General features: G+C 42.4%; 2 protein-coding genes across 3 annotated transcripts; one reads left to right on the plus strand and one right to left on the minus strand.

Moving 5' to 3' along the window:
* Positions 1-45: 45 nt before the first annotated feature.
* On the minus strand, positions 46-16,888 carry LOC134865142 (meiosis regulator and mRNA stability factor 1). Of its 2 annotated transcripts, none has more exons than XM_063884584.1 (27): positions 16,805-16,888; positions 16,065-16,269; positions 15,008-15,877; positions 14,637-14,793; positions 14,208-14,422; positions 13,583-13,700; positions 13,316-13,488; positions 12,552-13,076; positions 11,545-11,681; positions 10,842-11,003; positions 10,522-10,708; positions 10,202-10,380; positions 10,014-10,094; positions 9,658-9,897; positions 9,249-9,368; positions 8,979-9,157; positions 8,633-8,853; positions 7,978-8,120; positions 7,757-7,890; positions 7,321-7,523; positions 5,814-6,041; positions 4,835-5,074; positions 4,515-4,748; positions 3,785-3,845; positions 3,569-3,673; positions 3,268-3,435; positions 46-2,669 (listed from the first exon to the last, which is right to left on the minus strand). In XM_063884584.1, exons 2-27 carry the CDS (start codon positions 16,218-16,220, stop codon positions 2,524-2,526), a joined length of 5,382 nt encoding a protein of 1,793 aa, XP_063740654.1. In that variant the 5' UTR covers positions 16,221-16,269; positions 16,805-16,888; the 3' UTR covers positions 46-2,523. The 2 variants fall into 2 exon arrangements, with proteins under 2 accessions (XP_063740654.1, XP_063740656.1); XM_063884586.1 differs by having other exon boundaries at positions 16,065-16,264; positions 16,805-16,878.
* Positions 16,889-17,645: 757 nt separating this feature from the next.
* LOC134864997 (pannexin-1-like) lies at positions 17,646-25,185 on the plus strand. The gene is made up of 6 exons (XM_063884376.1): positions 17,646-18,022; positions 20,888-21,009; positions 21,934-22,133; positions 22,956-23,457; positions 24,130-24,289; positions 24,392-25,185. Exons 1-5 carry the CDS (start codon positions 17,842-17,844, stop codon positions 24,274-24,276), a joined length of 1,152 nt encoding a protein of 383 aa, XP_063740446.1. The 5' UTR covers positions 17,646-17,841; the 3' UTR covers positions 24,277-24,289; positions 24,392-25,185.
* The last annotated feature ends 250 nt before the right edge of the window (positions 25,186-25,435 follow it).

Below are 25,435 nucleotides of genomic sequence, written 5' to 3' on the forward strand. Positions count from 1 at the left end.
AAACATGCTGGGTGAAATGTACTCTCTTCAAATAATCAACACACATTTGATGCTTGTGAAATTTATTAACAGAAATCTTTTTTTGGTCCCTTTATAACAACGTTAGACTTTCACAGCGACTTCTGGTGCAGTGAGGCAGTTTAAGGAAGGGGGGGGGGGAACATTAAACAAAAAATAATCACAAGGCAAGAGTTGTAACGACACTGCTGAATAAAGGACACATTTTGTTGTAGTGCACCGTGAAAACAGAATAATAAAGACACAAAAACACATTCAACTCCTCCAAGTCCATTAGCTAATTTCACAGTATTTCATGAACCAAAACTATGCAAAAGTGCATATTTTGACAGGTACAATAGCTTTTCAGTGATGTAACAAAAACAGAGAGGAAGGGAAAGCTAAACAGAAGTGAATAAAATGGGTCAGGTGCCACTGCAGTACTGAGGGAGAGCTAGGGTTCGGCCAAAGTCTCAAAAGTAACATCCTTGCTGCTTCATTAAACCTAGACATTTTTCATTGAGCATTTTCAGCCCCTTTTCGACAACAATTCTAAATAATTAATTATTCTAATCTGCTTGTTCCGTAATGTAAAGAAGTTTCCAGACGGTCAGTAAAACAATGCAGTTGAGATCCCGAACAGCCCCGATTAAAAACATTTCTGACATTTTGGCGAGTCAGCAGGTGGAAATCTCAGCTTAAAAAGGCTTTTTAAATCCAAACCAAGTCCGACAAACAAAATTACTAACCCTGGCTGAGGAGGTGACCGAACCTGGACAGAAACTGATTAAATGGGCTATTACCCATTTTGTTTAACCCTTTTCTCCGGACACAAACAACCTTTAGACTTCAGCGGTCGGGCTTAACGTCACGGCAGCCGACTTTTTGGGTGGCAATAGGGCATCCAGCAAACACTTTAGGAAAAACGGAGAAACCAACACACATCGGTAAGTAAAAACTATGTGAGATGCAGGGGGTAGGGGAATGGGGGGAGATGTCGATTCCTTTGGCACCGCGGCAAATACAAGCCATTGTAAAAGCCCGGCAGGTTCCAGAGAGCCGCAGAGGGTCCTCTGTGTGCACGTCGTCTCTTCAGGAGGCCGCCCAGAGCCCCCGTGGTGCTCCACAAAAACAGCCTACCGCCTCCCCATCCAATCTATTTCCATCTCACAACCAATCACCTCGTCGTTAAAAATCAAAAAACTCGGGGAGTGCTCGCCGCTCCCCACGGACTCAGGCAGTAGACGCCCCCCCCCACAGACTGACCAGCGACAAGGTTAACTCTAGAAACCTTGAGCGTTTTTGAGGCAGGGGGTGAGTCCGACTCCAAGATTCCTAAAACACGTTGGAAATAAAAGTCTGATCTTAAAGACCGGTCCTTCGCCTGCTCCTCCCGGGCTTACACCTTGCATAAACTCACTTATGCACACCATGCATATTTCACACCACCTACTCTGGTGTAAGCCCCACAGACAAACCGCAGCTAAAACAAAACAAACTGCTGGCTAAAGTTGTACATCTCAGTTCCTGCCACCCCAGCACAAATCTCGACCCCCCGAGTATTAGAGAGCCACTTTTTCCCCCCCCCCCCCTCGTTTCAGGTCTTCAGGAGAGGACCTTCAGAGAAGAGCCAAAATCTTTGCAATAAATAAGGTCAAATACAACAAGAATACAAATTCCTGAGAGCAGATTTTAAATCACAATATTAATCAAAACCTCGCCGTCAACCGTTCAAAAGCTGATGGCTTCTTATAAATTAAGCCACAATCTGAATAGTTAACTCATATGTCATCAAAATACACCACACACTCGGGCTTCCACAGACTAATAAATACTCTGCGTTTTATATAAAAGGAACTGAAAATACTGTCCTGAGGCTACCTAACAAAGAAGAGAAAATACCTCAAAGAGAAGCGACCCGTTTGGAAACTTCACCCATGTGTTCGCTGGTGCTCAGCAGCCAGTTCTGTTGACATATCTACGGTTACCTAAAAAGCAAAGTCTCACAAAATCTGAAAGGAGTTTAAAAATGAATAAATGAAATGCTCCGTCTTAGGGGATCCAGCAAGGATGTATAAATGAAGGTTGACTGCTGATTGAACAAAACATCTCTTCGTAATTTTCTAATTTCATAAAACTACATTTGTTGGATTTAACATAGAAGACAGTTCTTTATCCCTAGCTTTTCTCCCATTATCTTATACTCTGCAGTGGCAACTCCTATTTAGACTTCACAGAAACGGTAAGTTGACCTTGAGAAATCAAACATGTTACAGTAAGTTCATTTGGCAAATAAAAGAACTGCAGGAAGTCTGCAAGACGAAGCGTGGTGGACATCCTCAGAATCACAGAATGATTGTGAAATTAGCAAACCAAAGACAACAAAGATGGCCGATGAGGAGAGAGGAAAGCAGCAGCCTTACGCTCTTCGGCTGTGTGGTGTGTTCAGTGTCGCCGCTCAACTCTTTGATTAAGAGTTAAACTGTGTGATGTAGTATTGCTGTGTGTGTGTTAGTATGAGGAGGATCAGAGGCCTGCCATGAAGGAGAAGTTGGCAGCGAGTCTAATTCTGCTGCGCGTGGCTCTCCTGCCGGGACTGTCTGTGGACAGGGGGAGCTTCATGTCAGGTTTGGGGACTGCAGACTCGTCGGCAGCGTCAGGATCACCGCTCTCTGGAATCACACACAAGTACAGACTGAGCTCACACCTGATGATCGACGGCAATAGTGCAAGTGAAGTGTGATGTACTCATTAAAATGTATTTTGGTTCTCCTTTGCATAAGGCTGAAAACTAATAGGCTTTAAGACACATCAAGAGGAGCATACTATACCCTATACAGTGGTGCGGATAAGAGTCCTAAGTTGGGCGACTAGTTTACTTTCTGTTTTATAAATGGTCTGCGCTTAAAACATGCTGACCAGATTTTCTAGTTTTGTTCCAAAACATAAATTGAAGCAGTAAATACCCCACTAGTGAATAAAGCTTTTTGTTTGAGCAGCGCTGACTAGAAGTCATGTTGTTTATTTAAAGCCTAACATTAGCTGTTATTCTTCTGGCTAACATTTAATCTTCCACCATCGTTAAAATGGTCGTGATACGTTGACATAAGCTCTTATTTTCTGCTAAATTCTAATCCCACTAAATTACCATACAAATAAATGGGTGTTGGACTGCAGAAGTTGTTAAGATTAAGAAATATATATTCAATCTGAAAAAAATGCTTATTTATTCTGCCCCATATGCATCCTCCTTGGAACATTGAGTCTGACCTGGTGGTGGGGTTTTCTCCTCAAAGTGAATCAGGTCCTTCTCCTGGAGGAGGAGGATGGGGTCTGGGTGGAGCTGAGGGGAGGGCAGGCAGGAGGGTACAGGACCACAGAGCAGGTCGTCGGGGGAAGTGAGACACAGCAGCTCCGACGCTGATGCTACATCACAACCTGGGGAGGAACATGAAACATTAGTCTCAGGAGCTTTAAAAATCCTGCAGGACTAATATTTTTTATCCCCTTATTATATAATACAGAAAATATTCAAATAAGTCTCAAGTCTATGAAAAAAAGCGTGCATTACCTGGACTCTGGGTTCCTGAAGTCGTGTTGCTTATGGGGCTATCTCTCGGGCTCTCCGTGTTCTCTCCTAGCTGCGGGCTGCTGGGAACTGAATAGCTTGCCCTTACTAAGCAAAAACATAAAACATACAATCACCTCCTTATTCACAGTCTGACGACATGCCAATGATTGCAGATGAAAAGCTTGACTTTAATTAAGTGTGAAAATAAGCCTTTACCTTTCATATCGTTCTTCATAACGATAATCCTCTTGTGCCCGTGCCCTTTGATCCAGACCACCTGATGAAAGCGCAAAATAAACAAAGATTTACAATATGCGGATAAAACATGTTAAGGACCTCAACAAGCAAACATCAGAAAATGTAGGACTTTCTTTAAAAAGAATCTGGGGGAATTTGATCTATCCTAATTTATCCATAGATCTGGTGCAGGAACGAGTCCTAATACCCAGAAATGAGTTAGCATTTTAGCACTTTTTATAAACGCATTTGTGGTAAAGACTGCAATTAGGTCTGTGGTTTACAAGCTTAAGAGATTTTCATGTTTGTTTTACAACAAAATAGGTCAGCAAATACCACACTTCTAATTGTACAAAGCTTCATTGTGCCATAAAAACAGCGGCCGCTAACAAGTAGCTACATGACACTGCTAATGGCTTTAGCTTAGCAGCTGTTTTTTTTATTTTATAACCTAGCATTAGCTTTCGTAGCTTTTACTTCTGGAGATTGCATTTAAAAAAAAAACACAAAATTGTGTTAATACTTGGAGATGATCCTGCTGAACAAAATCTCTAAAACATATTTGCCAAAGACCTAATCTCTTTTTTTTGTATTCCAAAATCCGATCAATCATTGTTTTTAGCCCTTGCCAGTCCCATTTCTGGTTTGGCTTTCAAAAATACATCAGCGCTGTGATTGAGCTGCTCTATCTAATGAGGTCTATTCCCACCTGTGGAATGGCGCTGAGCAGATCGTCGATCCCGATGTATCCGTAGGAGCGGGGCTCGAGGCTGTGGCCTGTGAATTTGTTGTAAGCCCCCTGGAACTCGGTGAGGAAGATCTGGTTGTAGTGGTAGGTGTGGAGCAGGCTGCGGACGTTGCGGGCAAACTGGTACAGCCTGGTCAGCCTCACCCGCTCCTCATCACAAACACTGGCAGAGTCCTCACTCTCTTCAAGGTACAGCTATGAAAGAAGATCACACAGGACATAAAAATAGAGACTGTGAAGTGGAGCGAAAATTTAAACGCTTCAATTTCCATTACAATCACCTCCACCAAGTAGGGCAGGCTCTTGAGCAGCTCGCTGAGGGAGAGGAAGCCGTATTCACACGGGTTGAGCGTGGCTCTGTGGGCAGTCAGGTAATGCTGGCTCAGCTCCTCCACCCTGAGCCCCCGGCTGACCTGCTCCTCCTCTTGGGACATGAGCAGGGACAGCAGCTGGGAGGTGAGCGAGCGCAGAGACTTCCTGTTGATGAGCTGAACCTCCCGACCCGTCGAGCCATCAACCAACTACAGGTAGAAAGTACAGGATTATGGTTTATTATTATTCAAAGTTTACTTTATTTGAAACAGACAGTATACAATAAGTGTCATTAGTCTGACAAATTTCAATGAATTCTAATTCCAAATGCTACATTTCACATCATGCCGTTGGAGGTTTTACAGGTTTGTGTGCATGTAAATGGTCTGCAAATGCTAAAATCCAGAGGGAGTTTCTCTCCCACACACTCCCCCACTGCCTGAAACATCTGAAGTGGACTTCTTTTTTACTTCAGGACATCACTATGTTACGCTTGTATTTCTATTGGGTAGCGCTGAAGCACATTGTACTTGATAAGGGGCGGGACATCTCTAAGTGGTTGACCAATCACAACAGCAGACTGGGCTCTGGTTTCAGACAGAGGGCGGAAAGAGGTGCTGCAGCACAGGCAGTAGGAGAAAAATAAAGACCTTTTTGAACATTAAATCATGGAGACATGTCCCAGTAGAGGCACAAAATACAAATATGAACCTGGAAATGAGCACAATAGGGCCCCTTTGATTTTGATGCAACAACTTTCATCTACCAAGACTTTCCTTTGGTTTTTTATCTAGGTTTTATTCCTGGAGAAGAAAAATATGCTGTGAGTTTGTTATATTATGGCTAGTGTATGTCTAATCGGGGTCAAATTTCCCCAATTTATTTGGAGTAACTTGAAATCTACAAAACTCGAAACAATAAATTAACAACTACAGAAATGTCCTTTACCTTGACGACGTGGCAGAGTTTGATCAGCAGAGCGGGCAGGGAGCTGGCATCGTAGTCCTGCAGGCGGAGGCCGTAACCAAAGGTCTTGCTGTACTCTGTGAGCAGCTGGCTGACGGGAAGGCTGGAGTTCTTCTGAGCGCGCAGCAGCTTCACTAGCTGCGCTGCCAGAGCCTTGATGCGCTCCACTTCTGTCAGAGTAAGCACTTTCTCCTCTCCACACTCCAACACCTGCCGAAGGTAAAGGACAGATGTTACAACACTGTTCAGGCAGAGGAAAAGGCATATTTTTGTAGGCCAATCCGGAAAAAACAGAATATTTTCCATTCGGTATATTGCAGGAACTAAGATCTGTGGAGATATGTTTATTAGGGATGCACCGATACATCGGCCGATGTTAGTCCTATTTACCACAATCGGCACATCGGTAAAATAAGGTGACATCACCTATGGCAGTCGCCGATGTTTATGTTTTGCTATGTGACCGGGAGAAGTCGCGTTAGCGACGTTGTTTTTAAATCTGACGGACCAAATCTTAAATCAGGGCATCATTTTGAAGGATTATATCAGTGACTGTGGGTCTGCCATAACTTTAAAGTCATTCGCTAATGTTTATGATGCTTTCCACATATTAACATCACTTATCATTTTTGAAGCGTAAAGCAATCGCCAGAAGTAAAGAGCTAGCGTAATGCTAGAGTGTGTTAAGGAATTTTTCGCTTAGGTGTTTAACCTTTGACACAGTTCATAATTTTCTCCTTCCTCTCTGCGATCCCATGGCATAGGTCTTTCGACCTTGGGGTTGCTGTAATCTCCCTTAAGGAGGGGCAGCTTGTGCTCGGTCTATGACCGAGGACAAGCTGCCGTGATATAGGTCGTTGTTCAGGGACGTCTAGAACTCCTTATCTGGAACGTAGGTTCCCTGGTGCACATTCTTTTCCATGGACGACAGCTTTAGTTAGATTCAGGGTCCATATTTGTCTGGTCTCGCTGATGAGGAATGTTGATTGTCCATTCTTAACTGGTTAAAACCTCGTATTGTAGTAGAGTTCTTCAGAATTGGTCGGGCAACTGCTCTGTCAACTCGTGGCTGCAGCAAATGTCTTGTCAATTCTTCAGCCGTTAAATTCATGATAAACCTTCAGTGTTTGCCATCAAAGTTCCAGCTCTCCCGTGACTCTTTGAGTTTTGTCTGCATTGCTCCAGAAGTTTCCACCACAGAGAGGAACTGCATAGCAGTCGCATGATCTCATATGTCACAACCACTAAGCTAACAGCAGCTAATGTCCAGCGTGATGATGTTAAGCGGTCTCATTTAGTACATTTTCAGCAACCAACTTTCTTATTCAAGTAAAAGCCAGTAGGGCATTTACCGAAATGTAATGTCACAGAACTTCTTTCATGCATTTAACCAAAAACTTACAAATAAACGTTGACTTAGAGAAACTGACTTATACCTTAGGGTTGGAGCACCAAGAACCACAAGGCATTAAACTGTACACACACTCACCATCAGTATGTTGGGGATTGCCTCGAAGAGCTCCATGAGTTTGGTGAAGCCGTAGTAGCTGAGCTTGCACTGACGGCCGAAGTGATGGTGGTAGGTGGGGATGAACTTACTGAAGGCCATCCGGCAGTGAGGCTGGTGACGGAGGAGGTCCACCACCTCCTTTCCAAACTGCTTAGTGCGCTCCATTTCGTCCATAGTGCGTTCTGTAGGAAAATAAGAGGGAATTCAGTCAAATCTTAAGAAAATAAAAATCCTCAAATTACATCCTGAAATCTTTTGTGACTTTTTTAAAATACGATATGGTTTTTCAACCCAGTCAAGTGTCGTTACAATCCCTTTCTCTTAAAGCAAACATTTTAATCATTATAATCTTCAGTTATGGAGCATCACTACACACACTTTCCACATAAATCTGTTTAACAACATCCGGACGGACCTCTCTTGGGAACAGAGATGACTGTATCCGTGTCCTGATGTGTGATAGTGATGGTGGTTTCGGGGATCTCCGTCAGTAGGTCCACCAGGTCACATATGCCGTAGTCAACTACCTTCCAGTCTCTGGAGAAGCACCTGATATACACAAGGAGTAAGAAAACTGATCATCCATACTTTTAAAATATACAAAGGCAATGTACAACACATGACCTGCAGACTGACCAATGGTATGCCTGCATGAAGTCCTTGATGGCCACTTGTTTGCTGGCTTGAAATTTAAGCAGTTTGAGCAGGTCCTGGGTGAAGCGCTTCACTTGAGCACGGTGAGTCAGAGTCAGTAAACGCTTGGTACCCATGCCCAAAATCTGTAGGTAAAAGAAAGAAAAAATACACCATGTATAATATAAAATAACCTAAATGATATCGTCACTCACCCTTTTGAGTGAATATTTCAGTACGATAAAAGTGCAAACATATCCCGATCTGTTTAAAGTCTACTACCAAACTTCAGAATTCAACAATATAATGAAAAATAAAAAAATAATTACAAATCTGTTCAAATCATAGACAGGGTTGTTGAAAATGAGAAAAAACACCTTTGTTCAGTATTTTTTTGCATATCTTTGATATTCAGCTTTTAAAAGAGCTTGACTAATACTTGAATATGCTGAATGTAGTTTGTGAGATATAGACACGTGTTATATTTAGTATTTCAGTAAATGGTACTGTTGTTTTTTCCTAAAATATACACATGTTAAGCAGTAGACATGCTCAAAGATTCAATATAGTGTCACAAACATTACTTTTACCCCCTCTCTTTGACGGATATTGTAAATAAAAGGAAGCGCAGTGAACACTTTCAACCTCCAAGCAGTACCTGCAGGACGTGCGGCACGGCCTCCAGGAGCTCCAGCAGTTTGGAGTAGCCGTAGTCGGAGACGCGGCACTGCTTGGCAAAGTGATGGTGGTAGGAGGGTATGAACTTGCTCATGGGCATGATGCAGCAAGGCTGACTCTTCAACAGGTCGATAATCTCTCGGCTGAATTGGATGAGCTGTGGGTTTCCGACGGGACTCTTGCAGCGCTGAATCCACGGCTCTGCATAAAAGAAATACAGAAATATAGATCTGCGAAATGGAAATATCTGGCTGCTAAAGAAAGCAGTTTGTATCTACAGCATTGAAGGAAGCTTAAAAAAAGCAAATATTTTTCAAGGTTCCTACCGGAGTTCGAGGCTGGCGGTTTGTTGTGGATCCACTTGATGACTTTGAAGCCGTTCTGAGCCGTGACTATAGTGATGCTGGGAACACATGTGATGAGGTGCTCCAGAGGAACACCGTCATGCAGCGTCTCATTGCCCAGCTGCAGAGGGCGGAACTTTGATGCATAGCAGTCTGGAAAACTAAAAAAAAAAAGGTAAATATATTAAGTTAAGGCCCTTATGTTTAAAAGAAATGCTGTTTGATTAAGAATATGTTTTTGTTTTGAGTCACCTGAGTAATGGAAGCGTTCCCTCATGTGACTGCAGCAGACTGTGGACCTCGGAGGCCAAGGTGCTCAGAGACATCACAACGAACGGGATTTTATAGGAGTCCGGGTCAAAGTCAGCCTCACTGGAAAAATAAAAATAAAAGATAAGACAGGATCAGCATGGAAACAGCTGTTCAGTTCAGAGAGATGTGATTGAGAGACATAAGGTTGATGATTCAAACCCTATAGGGCAGTCGCACACTTTCAGTATTGTTGGCCATTGCACACTAGGCTTTAAAACATATTTAAATAAAGTTTTAAAAAGAGAATATATTTTCAAATGAAGCTAAAAGCACCCCTGTTCATTTCAAGACATATACATGTAATCAGATACTGGTTAAATCTGAATTAAATGCTAATTACTCTACCAACCTGAAGTCCCTCTGAGTGTAGTGGTCTCTGCAGACCGGTTCATGGTACTCAAGCTCCTCGAACACCACGGGGCTGCCGCTGGTTGAGGAGGACGCCTCCTGGGACTGGGAGGATCCCAGAGGACTCTGACGGCTCTGGCTGCTGGGCAGCAAGCACACGAGCCTCGAGCCCCCCTGCTCCCGCACTGCCACCACCTCAGGCAGCCTGTACAGATCCCCCACCACAAGCTTACGGGAGTATCTGTAGCAGGAGGAAAAGAAAGCATGAACTACTTAGGAATCTTTTTTGGAATTGTTGTAATCCAAGTGCAAACATATGGAGGTATAAAGTCACGTGCCAGAGATAAAGCGTCTTACTTTTTCTCATAGATCTCTGTAAACTTGAAGAGGGGAAGGCAATTGGCAGGTGCGTCCTGAAGAATGTGGTTGATCTCTGTGCTGTATGGAGGGGGGGGAAGGGTTACTTTCAACACTGCACCAGAAAATGTACATTTGTGTCCTAAATCTGAAAGACTCCCCCCCTCACTCGAAAATGCTGACAGTACCTGAGCATAGTGAGGGACTTGCTGCCACCCCCGGTGATCAGAGACACCTGAATGCGCTTGCCTCCGACCTTATAGCGGTGAAGGCCGCTGACGGCACTTATGGCCTGCTGCAGGGACATCATCTGGACAGTGGCCTTCATCTGATAGTCCGTGTGCGGGCTGAGCTCCACGGCTTTCACCTATACAAAAAAAAGTCACACCACGAGGAGATGTTTTGAGATGGGGGGGTGAAATCTACCAGCTGAAATTCCATCCTAAGAGCCTGTTGTTATTGTTGACTCTGATAGGAGGATACGCGCATCTTATCGAGCAGGCCTTACCCGCCCGTAACGGGAGAAGGTGTCATGCAGGGTCTGTTGCAGTTCTTTGCGGGACATTCTGTAGTCCAGGTTGGCCACCTGCACCTCTGCCCCATCTGAGAAGTGAGAGGCAGCTCCTTCAGCACACGGGCTCCGAGGGGCAGTCAGGAGGGGGGAGGAGCGGCTGGACAGGCAGGGCGATGCACTCCTTTAATTAGAGAAGAGGGGAGACCACTGAGACAATAACCAGCACTACATTTGAAATGAGGAGGATTTGCATGCGGCATAAGCAGTTTGCCACCATGGTAACTTAATGAAGTATTTAAAACCCAATATGTCACCTTGACGACCAGGAGCCCTGGGACAGGACGAGGGGGCTGAAGCTCCTGTGCAGGTTCAGCTTGCTGAAGGCTGAGGGTGTGCTGATCTGGAAGTCCCCTGAGCCCCCATCCCCTTGTTCTACAGGGGACTCTGTGCCACTGTGGGGATAGGAGCCCTCTCTTCTACAGGGAAAGATAAACAAGAGGTACACGTGTAAAGGCTCTGCTTCTCACTACTTTTACTTATTTTTGCTCTAAAAATATTTATTTTAGAACAGGATCCATCCATCCAACAAAAATAAGTTGCGGTTGATCATTACGCATACAGATAAACACTGATTGAGAGATTTAGGATTGATTTTTATGCTGTTATATTAGAATCTGCATGGCCTAACTGTGCGGCATTGGGTATGATATTTAAAAAGTATATATTTTATAGAGCAACATCAGGAAGAAACATTACATACATCCATGTCATAGCATTTTTAAGATACTTGTTAGAAGGTTTTAAAGACAATTTATTACTAATTAAGGCCTTTTTTAACAAATTCATTGCCAAAATTCTACAGAAACCTTGTTGATTGGCTGGAAGATTAACAGGAACATTAGATATACGGCCTCCTGTAGCAAATGTATAGGATAACCTAAAAATGTTTTTTAAAAAATTACTAGTTTTCATCTAGTTACAAAACCCCTTCTCAGTCAAATAACCCCTCTCCCGTACCTTCTCCTGTACATAGACTCTCCAATGAGGCCAGGCTTTGGCAGTATCTGCAGGGAGGTCTCTCCGTTGCTGTGGGGGGAGGAGGAAGAGGCGCGTCCTTTCTCCAGGGTGTGGAAACCCTTCACACTCCCCAGCTCCTGGATCAGAGAAGAGGCCGCAGATGTAAATACTGCAGATGTGGACGGGCTGGATACTGTTCATGTGTTTGTGTGCATGCATGAGAGTATGGCAGGCTCAATGGAAGGAGGCATGGAATGCGATACTGATGTTAAGGTTTTATTAGGGATGTGCACCGAAAGTCCACTTGCTCCCTAGACAACAGCGGTCAACACTACATTTATTTTGCATAGCTTAGTACGATTGAGACTGACAGTAACAAGACAACGCGATTCCCATGAAGTGATTTAGACATCACTCAGCAAGTTAATTCAACATTTCTTTCAATTCTGGTGTTGAATGACACTACTGGAAACACTAATTGAAATGTGTGTGTTTTCTATCTACAGAAAAAACTTCAGATACTCATCCCTAGTTAGCGGTTTAGTCCATCTATAGTTATCCATAAACAGGTCACTTTTTTAGATATAGTTTGGACCCATTCCCTACAGTCATTTGAGGTCACTAAGCGGGAAACTGGACAGGCCAAAGCAAATGAAAAGAGGCATGGAGCAGACAAAACACAGAGTGGCTACTTACAAACCTCAGGTGTTCATGTCCGCTACATGAAGCAGTAGAGCAGCACGGAGGCGGTACAGTCAGAAAGAGGCGCACGAGCTAAAGGCTAATTCATGCATTAGTATGATGAACGCACATGCAGGACGACATGAAGCACTGACGGCAGCTAACAGGTGCTAACACAGGCAGACAAATGAAGCTTGGTTAGCATTTATGAGCGGTTAGTCAAAGCAGCATTCACAGGGGCACTGGCGGGGGGTTACATAGCAGCCCAGACAAGGATAGACGGCAACGCAGGTTAACGGGAGGCAGGCACTGACGAGTCTGCTGACCTGATGGGGCTTGGCTGGAGCACCACCGGGAGGCCCACTACACCCCCTCCTGGGGCTGTAGGGCCTTTCAGGCTCTGGGCCAGGGGCGTGGCCTGAGCGGTTTGCTCGCCGTGGCCTCCTGGGTGACCGTGGCTTCTCCAGGGGCAGAAAGGAGAAGGAGGAAATGGATGGGGGCGGGCCAAACATTGAATCCTGGCTCTGATTGGTGTGGGGAAGAGTCATAGGCTGAAGCAAGTCAAGGGGCCGAGACTGAAGCTCAGGCTCTGGACTCGCAGCATCTCTGGGCCGCGGGGAGAAGGAGAGGCTGATTCTGCGGCCAAACACATCCTCATTTTCCATTCGCTTGCGGGCGCGTGCAGCTGCCTCATTGTTGCCGAAACGGAGGACGGCTGTGCCCTGGGACACACCCAGCACCTTGCCGCCACAGTTGTCTGACAGGCGGCGCAGCCTGAGCTTCACAGCGTTCCGCAGGCTCTTATCACAGTTCACAGGGAGGTTGTGCACATAGAGGAGGTTGAAACTGGGCTGAGGGAGGGGAGGAAGAGACAGCGTGCCTGTCTGGTTTGTAAAACTTCTCAGGAAAATATATTTTGACCCTTAAAAAAAGTAAATATTTGTGAAGATGTTTAAATTCACATTAAAACTGCCTCTGTCCTCTTGAAAAGTCCACACTAAATTTCCCGTGGTAACTTTTGCCAGCACCAACTTACCTTATGACACACGGTAGATCTAAAAGTCATAATGAAGCATTTAGTGAGGCCTACCTGTGCTTTGACAAGCATACGCGGAGGCAGATCTGCGGTAATCTCCTGGAAGGCCACGTGACGGTTGGCGTGCTGCAGCAGCGCTGGAGATGCATGGCTGCCATGAACAAGGACAACCTGGAAACCGTGGCGATGGCGCAGGTCACTCAGCTCACTTGCAAAGTTCACATCCGCTGTAAAATAAAAGAAAGAAAACATACATTGTGTTACCACAAAAAATGTGATTAGTGTCTGTAATTGGTTACAGTAGTCCCAGGATGCACTCACAGGATACGAGTACGACAGTAGCCGGTGCGGTGTGCGTCTCAGCGAAGCGGCGCAGGCTCTGCCGAAGCTTGTCATCCGCCGCATTTTTGGCTGTGGCGTTGATGTGTGCAACAGTAACCTGATGGGGCAGAATTATATTAGCTTGAGACCTTTCACATTTGCTAAATTATATTTTCTGGTGTGTTTTGTGGAATTATTTTGCAGGTTTTTTAGAATTTCTTCATCAAAGAAGTTTTTTTAATTTAAAATAAGTTTGCAATGTTCAGTACCCAGTTTCAATTATCCCGACAAATTGGAAATTATCGAGTTAAACATTATCCGTTTTATTATTAAGCTTGAAACAATTGATAAATAATGCTTAAAAATAATGACATCATCAAGGTATGTATATATATATATATATATTTTTTTAATTCAAGCCTACAATAGCAGAGCGCTGAGCGAATAGCTATTATGAAATACATCCCAAGTAAAGAAAATTCAGCAGTAAACTGACTCCCGTCTGATCCCAAAATGATAAACTCTGCCCATCAAAACTGTAGCTCATCGATATTGTTCAGGGTGTAAATTCCCTCATTTATTATAGCGCAGCCATGACAATAATTGACATGACATCTGTTGGTACCTGGCAGTTGTTGAGCTCTTGGATGACAGCTTTATTCTCCTTGCTGATGTCACAGACGCATATGAATTCGGCCTCACGGTGGCCTTGAAAGAAACGGCCGCGGATACGCTGCACCACGGCTCCAGCAGAGCGTCCACTTGGCACACTGCAGTTCTCAATGTCCCAGAAGACCCCCACCGGAGGGATGTTCTCAGGACCCCCATTCTCTGGCGAACCTGGCAGACAGTTTCAAAATGTTAGAAAGACACTAAAAAGCATCTTAAAGGATTAAGGTTATTTTATTGTTATAAGAGTCAGAAAGTAACATTTTATATCCACATCACTCAAATTGAAAAGTGCTTGCTATTTCAAAGATTCTAATCAAGCCCTCAATCAAAATTGAAGTTCAATAAACAGAAAGAGAATTTAAAATGAGTAGACTCCACTTACCATACTTCTGGCCAGTCTTGCCAAGGTTGTTTGATGGCATGATCATCATGCCGTCAGAGGAAGTGCCACAGCCATTACAAATAGGGATGGGAGCAGTCTGGGGAATAGGAACATTTGGCCACATTGCATCTGACTCTGACGACAGACCATTCACAGGCTGCAAAATAGGTACAAATCAATAAAACCTTCAGAAAAACAGAATAAAACCAATAGCGAGACATAGTATGATACATGCATTTAACACCACAAAGCCTAAACTATTGATACAACTGAGATCAACATTATATGTAGAATCAAGTTACCTAAAGTGATCTCCAACACATGCAAATAGAGAAGAAAAGGCCACAGGGATTGAAGTGAACTCCACCAACCTTAAAGACGCACTGCCGGCAGTAGTGCGCCCCCTTCACACAAACCGTGCGTTCTACATTGAGGTGCATAGGGTTAGAGCAGAAGTGCGCCGAGGTGGTTGTAGTGGTGATGGTGGTGGTAGTTGGGCGATCACCCAGTGTGCTTCTCTGAGCTCTTCTGGCTGACGGGCAGCAGTCCACACCACAGGTGTAGTAGCCAGAAGAGGCCAGGCAAGAGGCATGCAAGGGAGCGGGTAGAGAGGAAACACAGGGGAGAGAGGAAGACAGAGGTGCTGGGGAGTGGAACAGGTTTGGCTGGCTGCATGGAACAGGACCAGCTGAGTAGTTGTGGAGAAGCCCTGAGCAGCAGGAGAGGTGTGATGGAACTGGCTGAGAGGTAGCGACAGAAGAGGACAGCTGAGGTTTGTAACCAAGAGTGTGCAAAGGGTCAAGAGCTTCACCTCCAGAGCTCATGTGATGTTTATACTGATGAACAGATGAGGATACAGAGCAGACCGGGCCAGGGCTGCTGCTGCTGCTGCTGGGTGCTCCCAGAGTGCCTGGGGCCATATAGAGCGAGACAACACCAGCCATGCTGCTTCTGCTACCAACAACACTTCCACCGTCCAATAACCCATAGCTGTCTGTGCTACAGTAGTCACAGTGCGTGTAAATGCTTACTTTGGGGCTAGCCCCCTCTTGTTGTTGTGGTGGCTGTTGTGGTTGGAGCGAGTCTTGTGTAAGCTGAGGAGGCGGCAAGCAGGGAGGAAGCATGGGGAGGGGGGCCATAGGGAAGGGCTGGGATGATTTGGAGGAGGACGTATGGTGCGGAGGAGGAGGAGGGACATCTTTCAGTTCCAGCACAGCCCTTCTGCTGTCCATGTAATTGTTCTGAAAACACAAAAGGAGTCGGTGCTGTATATATGAAGGCAAAGTTATCATGATGGATTTCTATCAGTCAATTACAAAACATCAGCGAGTTTGAAATGTGATGGTAAAGCAACGGTTTCCATTTGGATTAAGCAACTTCCACTTGTGTGTACAGATACTTGGACTGTGTAGAAAGATAAATACCTACTTCTTTATCTGTTTGATGTGTGGGGGTTGTCTCATTGGAGGGGAAGCAGTCTTTGATTTTCCATAGCAGGGTTGAGGCCTCTGTTTTGGGGGGACCGAGCCATGGGAAGGGCCTAGAGCTGCATATTGATCTTTCCTTTCTCAGTCCTTCCATCATACAACCCAGAGAGGTCTTTCACCATACCTCTCTTCGCTCTCATGCTTTCCTTTGCAGAGGAAACGAAAGTTAAAACTGCAAACTGGCTGGTGAGGTTAAGTCACGTCTTAATGACCCTGAGCAAAGGTACTTAATGTTATACAATTAAAGACACTAAAACTTCTGTGTTAACGCCTGTGGGTAACGGAAGTTTAACAATGGGCACACCTGGCAGGTTGTTTATATAAAGCTAACAAACGCTGGAGTTACGTGTGCAAAAAAAGCAAAAAAAGCAAAACAAGTAAACCAAAACACGTTAAAATAGCTACAAGCTAGCTCAGGTTAATGTAGCTTCCCTGAGTAAATGAACCGCTGTTTATGGCGGAGGTAGCTAACTGTTAGTTAACTGAAACAAACTAATTTACTGAGCTATAGAGGTTTGCCCGGAGCTTACTTCAGATGTTAGCTAACACAATAACAAGCATCGGCACAGCTTGTTTAACATACACAGAGCTTCTCCCCGCCGCGTGTTACACTTCATTGTCTTGACGGAAAACTACATTATTTGTTAATGTCGAGAAATTTCCGAAACAAAGTTTAGATACCTGGGAAGATCTTGTTTTCACGTCTTCACATCTTTCCCTCAGCACTGTTTCCCTTATCTGACTCCACATAAACCCGCACCTTTTGTAACCTTCTTCTGCCGGAAAGCACGCACAGCTGTCGCGAATGTTATTGTGATTACTGGTGATCGATACATTTGATTTTGACAATACACCGAAACTGACCCTGTGGCACGTTAAATCGGCTGATATTTAGCACAATAGAAATTTGACTTTTTAGATCAGATTGCAGTAGTATAAACACAATATGTATTTTGCTTGTTTGTTTCTATATATATATATATATATATATATATATATATATATATATATTTTACACTAGATTTGGAACATTGAATTAAAAATGTTCTTGATGGCTGAAAACATGGGGTTAGAAGGTCTTGCATTTTGTCAATAATATATCTACAATTACATGTTTTTTTGTTAATTTGGCACTCTATGTCTTCAATTTTACGTTTTAAAAAATCAAACAGAGGGACAATTGCTTGGGTTGTACAAAAAAAAAGGCAGTAGAGTAAATAATAGAGTAGCCGTTTCATTTTTGGTGACTTGTGTCGCATTTATTCAATTGTTACTTGTATTGCTACTTTTTACAAGTTGGCTTTATACATGTATTCAAACAAACAAATACAATATGATGTATCTACTCCAATATTGATACTTAAAAGTTTACACTTCAATTTAAACTTAAATGTCCAAATGCTATTATTACAGTGAACTATCAGGCTGTTGCCAGGCAGGTGCACTTTACGGCACAGTAGCGCCCTCTAGCGGCCCGCAGGCGGCTCGTTCCCCTGTGATGTCTGGGTCACAGTAACGGGACAGCAGGTTCAACCATCCGTCCTATGAGTGAATGGAGATGGGTAAACACTAGCGGCTCAGTGTTTTATATATAACTCACATTTCTACACTGACGGGGGTTTACATTAAGTCAAACCTCAGACGCAGTTCGCTAATTAAGAAGAGACTTGACCCTTCCTTCAATTAGACCACACCGGCTTTTTTTGTTCCCGTCCGTCATGGCGATAGCTCACGTAGCCACCGAGTACGTGTTTTCCGACTTTCTGCTGAAGGACCCCACGGAGGCCAAGTACAAAGGGGTGCGTCTGGAGCTGGCGGTGGACAAAATAGTCACGTTTCTCGCGGTGGGGCTGCCTTTGTTTCTCATCTCCCTCGCTTTTGCTCAGGAGGTGTCAGTGGGTGAGTTGTTCAAAGTGTGTGAGCATCCTGTAAGGAGCAAGCTCAGGTTATTACCCCTTACATTTCACCATGTAGGAAAATGCAAAGTGTATCCAGCCGGTGGAGATCCTGGTGGAGCTTCTTTGTCTTTCTCCATCTGCCAAAGTAACACTGCTGCAGCACATGTGCTTCTTTTAACCACAGTTACAGGCAAATATATATATAAGGTAAATGCGTTAAAGGTGTTATATTCACTAAAAGCCCAGAAAAAGAAAGGCGTGAATGAATGCCGGAGAAGGTGTGGTTAAAGTCTCCACCCTTCTGCTCATCTCACGCAGAGACAGTGTTGCCGGCTGCTGCAGCTGCTGACCAAAATAATGATGGAAACATTTGGCATATAAACTGGTGCATTACAGATTTGAATTACTAAACAGTTTTGATTTGAATTATGAACCCCACTAAGAAAATAATATCTACAGCTCCATCAGCAGTTAACAAACCCATGTGATCTTGTTATAATGGCTGCAGTCTGTTGTTGTTATTATCATCTGCAAGTAAAGCCTACTGCCAGCATCCATTACACTGCATAATGTGTATTATGGTGCTGTGACTGAAAGACACAATGATCAGTGGTGTAAAGGAACTAAGTACGTTTACTCAAGTACAATTTTGAAATACTTGTGCTTTACTTGAGTATTTCCATTTTTGCTACTTTGTACTTCTACTCCACTACAATTCAGAGGTAAATCGTACCTTTGGTAACTTCGCAGATTTGGATTAATGATGGTAAATATAATGAACCCTTAAATCAGACTTGTGTTCACCTGGAGTAAATCCAGCAGCTACCCTGCAGTATACAAAGCCATTCAAACTAGCTGCACCTTTACCAGCTCTGAGAACACTTTAATGATCAATAATTATAAAACATATCAGAGATATTATTCTGAAATTATAAGTACTTTTACTTTTGGTACTTTAAGTATATTTTGATGCTAATACTTTTGTACTTTTTCTTGAGAAACATTTTGAATGCAGGACTTTTATTTGTAACTTTTACTTGAGTCCTAGGTATGAGTTCTCCCATCCCTAATGAGTATGGACAGCTATTGTTATCATATTATACTGACTGAGTGAATGCACATTATGGCAGAAAGCCCATATAGATTTTACTAAATGAATCTATAGCAATCTCAAAGGAGGAGCTTTATTGACCTAACAACATATTAGAGAAATTAGATGAAGGCCCTTTTTGCAGCAGACAATTTGATCTGTCATCAAAGTAGAGGTATTACTTACTGAGTAACAATGGCTCGGTTACATTCAAGCATCCCAGTATGACATGTTAGTGTGACAGGGATAGGATTCAGGTTTCTGTAATATAAAAGGCTTTTTTGTGAATTAATTTACAAAGAAAGGATAACGTACGTTGTTTTCTTATAACTCCCCCCCCCCCCCCCCCCAATTATTTTCGTCCTTCTTCCTTCGTGGATATATTTGGGATGGATAACATTTTAAAAACAGTTTGAGAAATAGCAAGACCGTGTGAAGAAATGCTATATCACAAGTAAATGTCTTCCATTCAAAATGTTACTTAAGTATTATATCATTATCAAAATATACTTAAAATACAAAATATAAAAGTAGTAAATATACAGAATGACCCATTTTAGACTCATATAAATGGATATTATTATTATTAATGTTTTAATGTGTATATCCTTTAATCTTACAGTACGGAGCATCTTTATTTTATATATTAGTTGATCACATTCTGTATTAAAAGCTGCATTTTAAAAGTTACTTATGCTAAAATAATAAACATGGTGGAGGAAAAACTAAAATATTTGTTACGAAATTAAAGTGAAGAATAGTGTAAAGCATCATACAATGGAAATACTCAAGTAAAGTACCTGAAAATGTTGGTTGTACACAGTATTTGAGTAAAATTACTAAGGTAACCCACTAGTTACAATGAAGTATTTTATGTTTGCATTCAAAACGTGCACAAGTTAGGCAACATTTGACATCATTTTCTTTCCTACCATGATGTGAAATCCTAGTGCTATACTTTATGCAACAGGTACGACTATGACAGATACTGTAATTGCTATAATTTAGCCGACTATATGTCACAAGCAGGGGGGGAAATGAGGATCAAATTGAACTGAATGTGCTCAGTTTGTTTAATGCATCAGTCTTTCATGTGACAGCCCCTGTGCTGCCAAAACATTACAGTCTGGTGACTATCTGGGTTGTTTGTGATGTAATGAATTTCCCACTCCCCCTGTAGAGGATGGTATAGTTATTGACACAAATTAAGCTGAGAACAAACAAATTAGGCCATGAGCACAGTTAGAGCTAGTATTTTGTTTTATAAAAAAGGCCAACTAATCGTGATGTCTGTAGTCAACACTGCATAACGGACTACAATTCCCACGGCGCTATTCGCTATAGATGGGTTAGAAAGAAGTATTTTAACCATTTAAGTTACTATTACAGTTATACAAGCCTATACGTAGAAAGAAAGAAAGACCACCTGAGTTGTTTACAATTTTATTTGAGTTTTGCCTCTTTTGTTTGATTTGTTTTGACTATTGTAAAGGCTTAATTTCTTTGTTGAATGTGTGTGAAAAGTTTGTTATTTTATTTTAGGTAAACGCATGTCTCAATATAATCACAGAATAGGAAGCCAAGCAAGTCATCAAAAATAAGAGTAAAACAAATATAAAGGAAGGAAAATCCGCTAGAAATGTCTGTTTAAGGCGTCTAGTGGCTTGATGGAAAACAAGGGAAGGAAGCCTCGTGGAGCGCAGAGGAGGGAGGGCTGACACTTTGTTGTTGTTGTTTTTTTTTCTCTCTGACTAATTGTTCACTTTCTGTTCTCAGGTACCCAGATCAGCTGCTTTGCTCCCACTAACTTCTCTTGGAAGCAGGCTGCATATGTGGACTCGTTTTGTTGGGCAGCAGTACAGCAACAAGATGACGGCTCATCACTATGGCTGCACAAGGTACAGACGTTCCCCCCAACATGCACCATCACTGACATGCTCAAAATGTTATTGTGTAAGTGACGGGAAGTCTTAATACTGCCAAGTCTATACCAGTAATATTTAACCAAGGGATGGGCAAGAATATGTCCAAAGATATCTTAAATTAAAGGGGCGCTATTATGAAAACGTTCAAGTTTCGTGTTTGTACTTTGTGCCTCTACTGGGACATGTCTCCACGCTTTAATGTTCAAACAGCTCTTTATATTTCTCATACTGCCTGAGCTGCAGCACCTCTTTTCACCCTCTGTCTGAAACCAGAGCCCAGTCTGCTCTGGTCGGTTTGCTGACCGGCTCTGTTGCAATTGGTCAACTGCCTAGAGATGTCCTTTCCCTTAGCCTAAAACGTACAACGTGTTGGAGCCATGGTCCATTGGTGTGAAATCTGGGATTTTAGCCTTTGCAGACCATCAATCAAAACGTATATAACAAGAAAGGAGAAACCCCCCAAAAACATAATAATAGGAGCCCTAAATCATCCAAAGTTGTTTGAAACAACTTTTTCAGTTAAAAAAACCCCCAGCAAAACAATAGATGGTCATTGACTTTGTTTGTTGATTTAAGTACATTTATTTTGTCAACAGGTTCCATACATTTGTATTAGGTTTGTAAGAGGCAAACATATGAAGTTCATATCATTTAATGAACTTGTATAACACATTATAACTTAAAAAATATAGGTAAACTGAAAACATAAAATATATAGTGCACAATACATCTCATTCACGTTTTATGTTTCATTTAATTAGCCCTTTGAACAATAAAACAGGCTTGAAACTGATTTCTCATACAGTTTCAAACGGATCTTAAAGTGATACAAACAATGTCCAGAAATCATTTTTAAAATATGATTCTCTTTTGTTGTCTCCCTTTGATCCCCCACAGTTCTTCCCTTACACCCTGCTCTTACTGGCCATCCTCCTGTACATCCCGGCCCTGTTCTGGCGCTTCACTGCTGCCCCGCACCTCTCCTCCGACCTGAACTTCATCATGGAGGAGCTTGACCGCTTTTATAACCGCTCCATCAGACTAGCCAAGAATATAGCGACCTTGGATAGCAAATGTTCGTCTGAGGACACACAGAGGTAAACCCTGTCTCTATTATTAGTCTCTATTATGTACTTAGCAACATTAGCTTTCATTTCCTGCGAGTGTGTTGGTGCCATGGTGAGAATGTTGGTCTACAGTCCAGAGAGGGAATAATATATGGCGAATGGTAAATAAAAAAAAGGAGGTAGTGCTTTGGGCCATCCGTAAATAACTTACTTACTGGAAATGTTGTCAGAATATGATTTAGATTAACTGATTAAGCAGTTAATATCCTTTATCAATAAAAAATGATTAACTTATGAATTTGATCTGAAGTTGTTTGCAGTCAGTTGCCTTTGTTCTACTTCCGGCAGATACAACTTTAACACAGTTTAGAGCTGTGTCACTATGTTCACCAGTAAAATGATCTAAAATGCCTCGGAGAGCTGACGGCAAGCTCAGAGTTTTTTCATAAAATATTGATACAATTGATACAAAAATATTGATTAGTGCTTCTTTAATGTAATTAATTTACATAGAAAACAAGACATATATGACACTTGTACTGTGGCAGTTTTCACCAGGAATGCCCCCTACAAATGTTATCAAGTTGAAAATAATAACAATAAATATCGACACTGTGACACGTGTGTGTTTAGGGAATGTCTTCAAACAATTTAATGAAACGCACATAAGTTCTGTTCATTGACATAGATGATATCAAAATGAGTTTATACCAAAACAACATCGAATAAACTTATAGGGATGTTTTGGTCAAGGGTAATAAGAAAATAAAATCCTGTAATGATCCTGTTGTTGTAGGGCTCCATATATGTTGATGTGTTTCATGTGAATACTAAATGTGTTTTCTGCTGCAGTGCTCTGGATCTGACTGAGGGTTGCTTCAAATACCCTTTAGTGGAGCAGTATCTGAAGACCAAGCGCTTAACACACTCTCTCGTGATGAAGTACCTCTCATGTCGGGGCCTGACTCTGCTCATCCTCCTGCTGGCCTGCTTCTTCCTCGGCTACTACATCCGTCTGGCCTCTCTGACCGATGAGTTCCCCTGCGACCTGCGTACAGGGGTGCTGAAGAACAACAGCATGCTGCCGGCTGCGGTGCAGTGTAAGCTCGTAGCAGTGGGGGTCTTCAGGCTGCTCAGCTACATCAACCTTGGGGTGTATGCACTTCTCACTCCGCTGGTAGTGTACGCTGCTATTGGACCGGCTCGCCAGAGCTCCAACTTCCTCCGACCATATGTGCTGCTGCCGGGCTTCGGTGCTTTGGGCTTGGTGACGCCCTTCTACAACGACCTCAGCATCTACCTGTTGTTCCTGGAGGAGAATCTGAGCGAACTCAAGTCATTTAAGTGTCTGCAGGTGAGTCATGCATAGATCTGAATATAACTTTAAAGAGACATTTAACCCACAAATAAAGAATACATGTTTTTCCTCTATGTATTAATCTAGATTGTTTTAATGTGAGGGTTGGGGATATTAACTTTAGGATTTGTGCCTTCTTTCCAAAATAAAAAAATAATTAATGGCACTCCACTGTTTCTCAGAGCGCCACAAAAAACATTTCAACTCAACAGCAAGGTCTCTTTCAGGAATCATGACCCTGTTACTCAAGATAATCTGCAGACCTTGTTGCGAGCAGCTACAGGTAGTAACGATTTTCTTTCTACCGAACTACACCTGTCAACAAATCAGCACACCTTCTGCTTCTTTCTGCATGGTGATACGTTTGGAAGGTGTAGTTTGATTGCAAAAAAACAGTTCCTCAATGAAACCGCTCATAACAAGGTCTGTGGTTTAACTGACTAACATGGCCATGATTTCTGGAAAGAGACACTACAAGCGTGTCGGGAGTGCCTTTTGGTTCAATTATATTCAAACACAACACTCAGCAACTCACACCAAAAACATCTAGATCGAAAAATGGCTTTACAGGTAAGTGGAAAAATATATTTGTTATTGTTGAACTGGCCCTTTAAAAAAATGTCACTGTGTTCGCTGATTCTTTAAGAATTGTATGTGTATTATTTACAGGTTTTGGAGTTGTTGCAAGAGGCCGGTGAGGAGGGCTTTGACACCATGTGTCTGCTGCGCACTCTGAGTCAGGTGAAGACTGATGTGTTGGACGGTAAGAAGGCGTGCCCACTCAAGAACAAGAAAGAAACTAACAAGGCAGAATGATGATTCCACTGAGGTAAGGAAATATATTGAGTCTTCTAAAAGAGGCTGTGCCACTTAAGTGGAGTCAGTTATTTATGTGGTGGATCTAACATTGAATTGTTTTTTGTTTCCACAGATCTTTCTGTCTTATTCCTGAATGGTTGACCTGATCAGGATAAACCCTGCTCTGAAAAAAACAGGTGCACTTAAATCTAAGTGCACCTGTCTTTCTGGTGCTGCATTTACCAAAACGGAGGAGGCCTTTGGTCCCTGACAGAGTTTGTATTCATTTGACAACAGATATTTTACCTCTCAGAAGTCTTATTTTTAGTAGATGTAAATACTCCAAGGACAGGTTTCTCAAATCTTTAGGAATCTATTTCTGACGACTGAACTAGTTTTTTCCTGAAATTTACTTCTATTTTTTTTCTACATTTTCTACTTTTCTCAGGATCTTAAATGCCTTCCAATAATAATGTAGAATATAAGCCATGTTCCTTGGACTGATATCTGTACATTCATATTCCAGTTTCAAGCCCCCACTTCCTGCCCTCTATGTTAGAATGAAAGATGTTTCTGACCATAGGGTATCGATGTATTTATAGCTGAGTTAAAGTAAGAAGAAGGTGTAGTGGTGTCCATCCAGAGTAAGCATTAAATTAACATTGAGTTGTTAGGTATTATAAGAAACACTGGAGCAGTTTTGACTAGAAAGTATGTGATTATTTAAGTGTGATGTTAACAACAGGTGGTGTACTGTATGTGCATGTTGAAAGACCCCGGGTTGTGATGGCAGCTCTGTGTTTTAAAGGATAGATGAATTAATATATTCATTTCGGGAATAAAATGTCAATAACATCTGTTGTCAGAGATAAAGTCTCTCAGAGGAAGTGATTATCTTAAATATTGTTGTTTTTAATTATATCCATGTCGAAGAAATGTACTTCGAAAATACTGATGATCAGAACTAGAATCATGTGTTTATTACATGTCATGCAAAAAACTGCCCTGTAATAAATATGATACATGAAAGGCTGTTGATGTGCATTACATTACATTTTTTCATTGTGCAATGAGACTTTTCTTAAAATCCACTAAACACAACAATAATAGAAATACACTTTTTTTCCCTTTAACTTCCACAAAGATAGTATGAACCTCTCGGGGACTAACAGACATC

The sequence above is a fragment of the Eleginops maclovinus genome, chromosome 5 (assembly GCF_036324505.1).
Source record: "Eleginops maclovinus isolate JMC-PN-2008 ecotype Puerto Natales chromosome 5, JC_Emac_rtc_rv5, whole genome shotgun sequence".
Taxonomy (NCBI): Eukaryota; Metazoa; Chordata; class Actinopteri; order Perciformes; family Eleginopidae; genus Eleginops; species Eleginops maclovinus.

Coding starts and splice junctions, on each gene's coding strand:
- LOC134865142 (XM_063884584.1), bottom strand. CDS start 16,220: ATGATGGAAGGACTGAGAAAGGAAAGATCAATATGCAGCTCTAGGCCC. Junction 10,381..10,521: donor CCTTCTCCCGTTACGGGCGG/GTAAGGCCTGCT, acceptor TTTTTTGTATAG/GTGAAAGCCGTGGAGCTCAG. Junction 8,854..8,978: donor ACCGCCAGCCTCGAACTCCG/GTAGGAACCTTG, acceptor TCTTTTATGCAG/AGCCGTGGATTCAGCGCTGC.
- LOC134864997 (XM_063884376.1), top strand. CDS start 17,842: ATGGCGATAGCTCACGTAGCCACCGAGTACGTGTTTTCCGACTTTCTG. Junction 21,010..21,933: donor CATCACTATGGCTGCACAAG/GTACAGACGTTC, acceptor GATCCCCCACAG/TTCTTCCCTTACACCCTGCT. Junction 23,458..24,129: donor AGTCATTTAAGTGTCTGCAG/GTGAGTCATGCA, acceptor TATTATTTACAG/GTTTTGGAGTTGTTGCAAGA.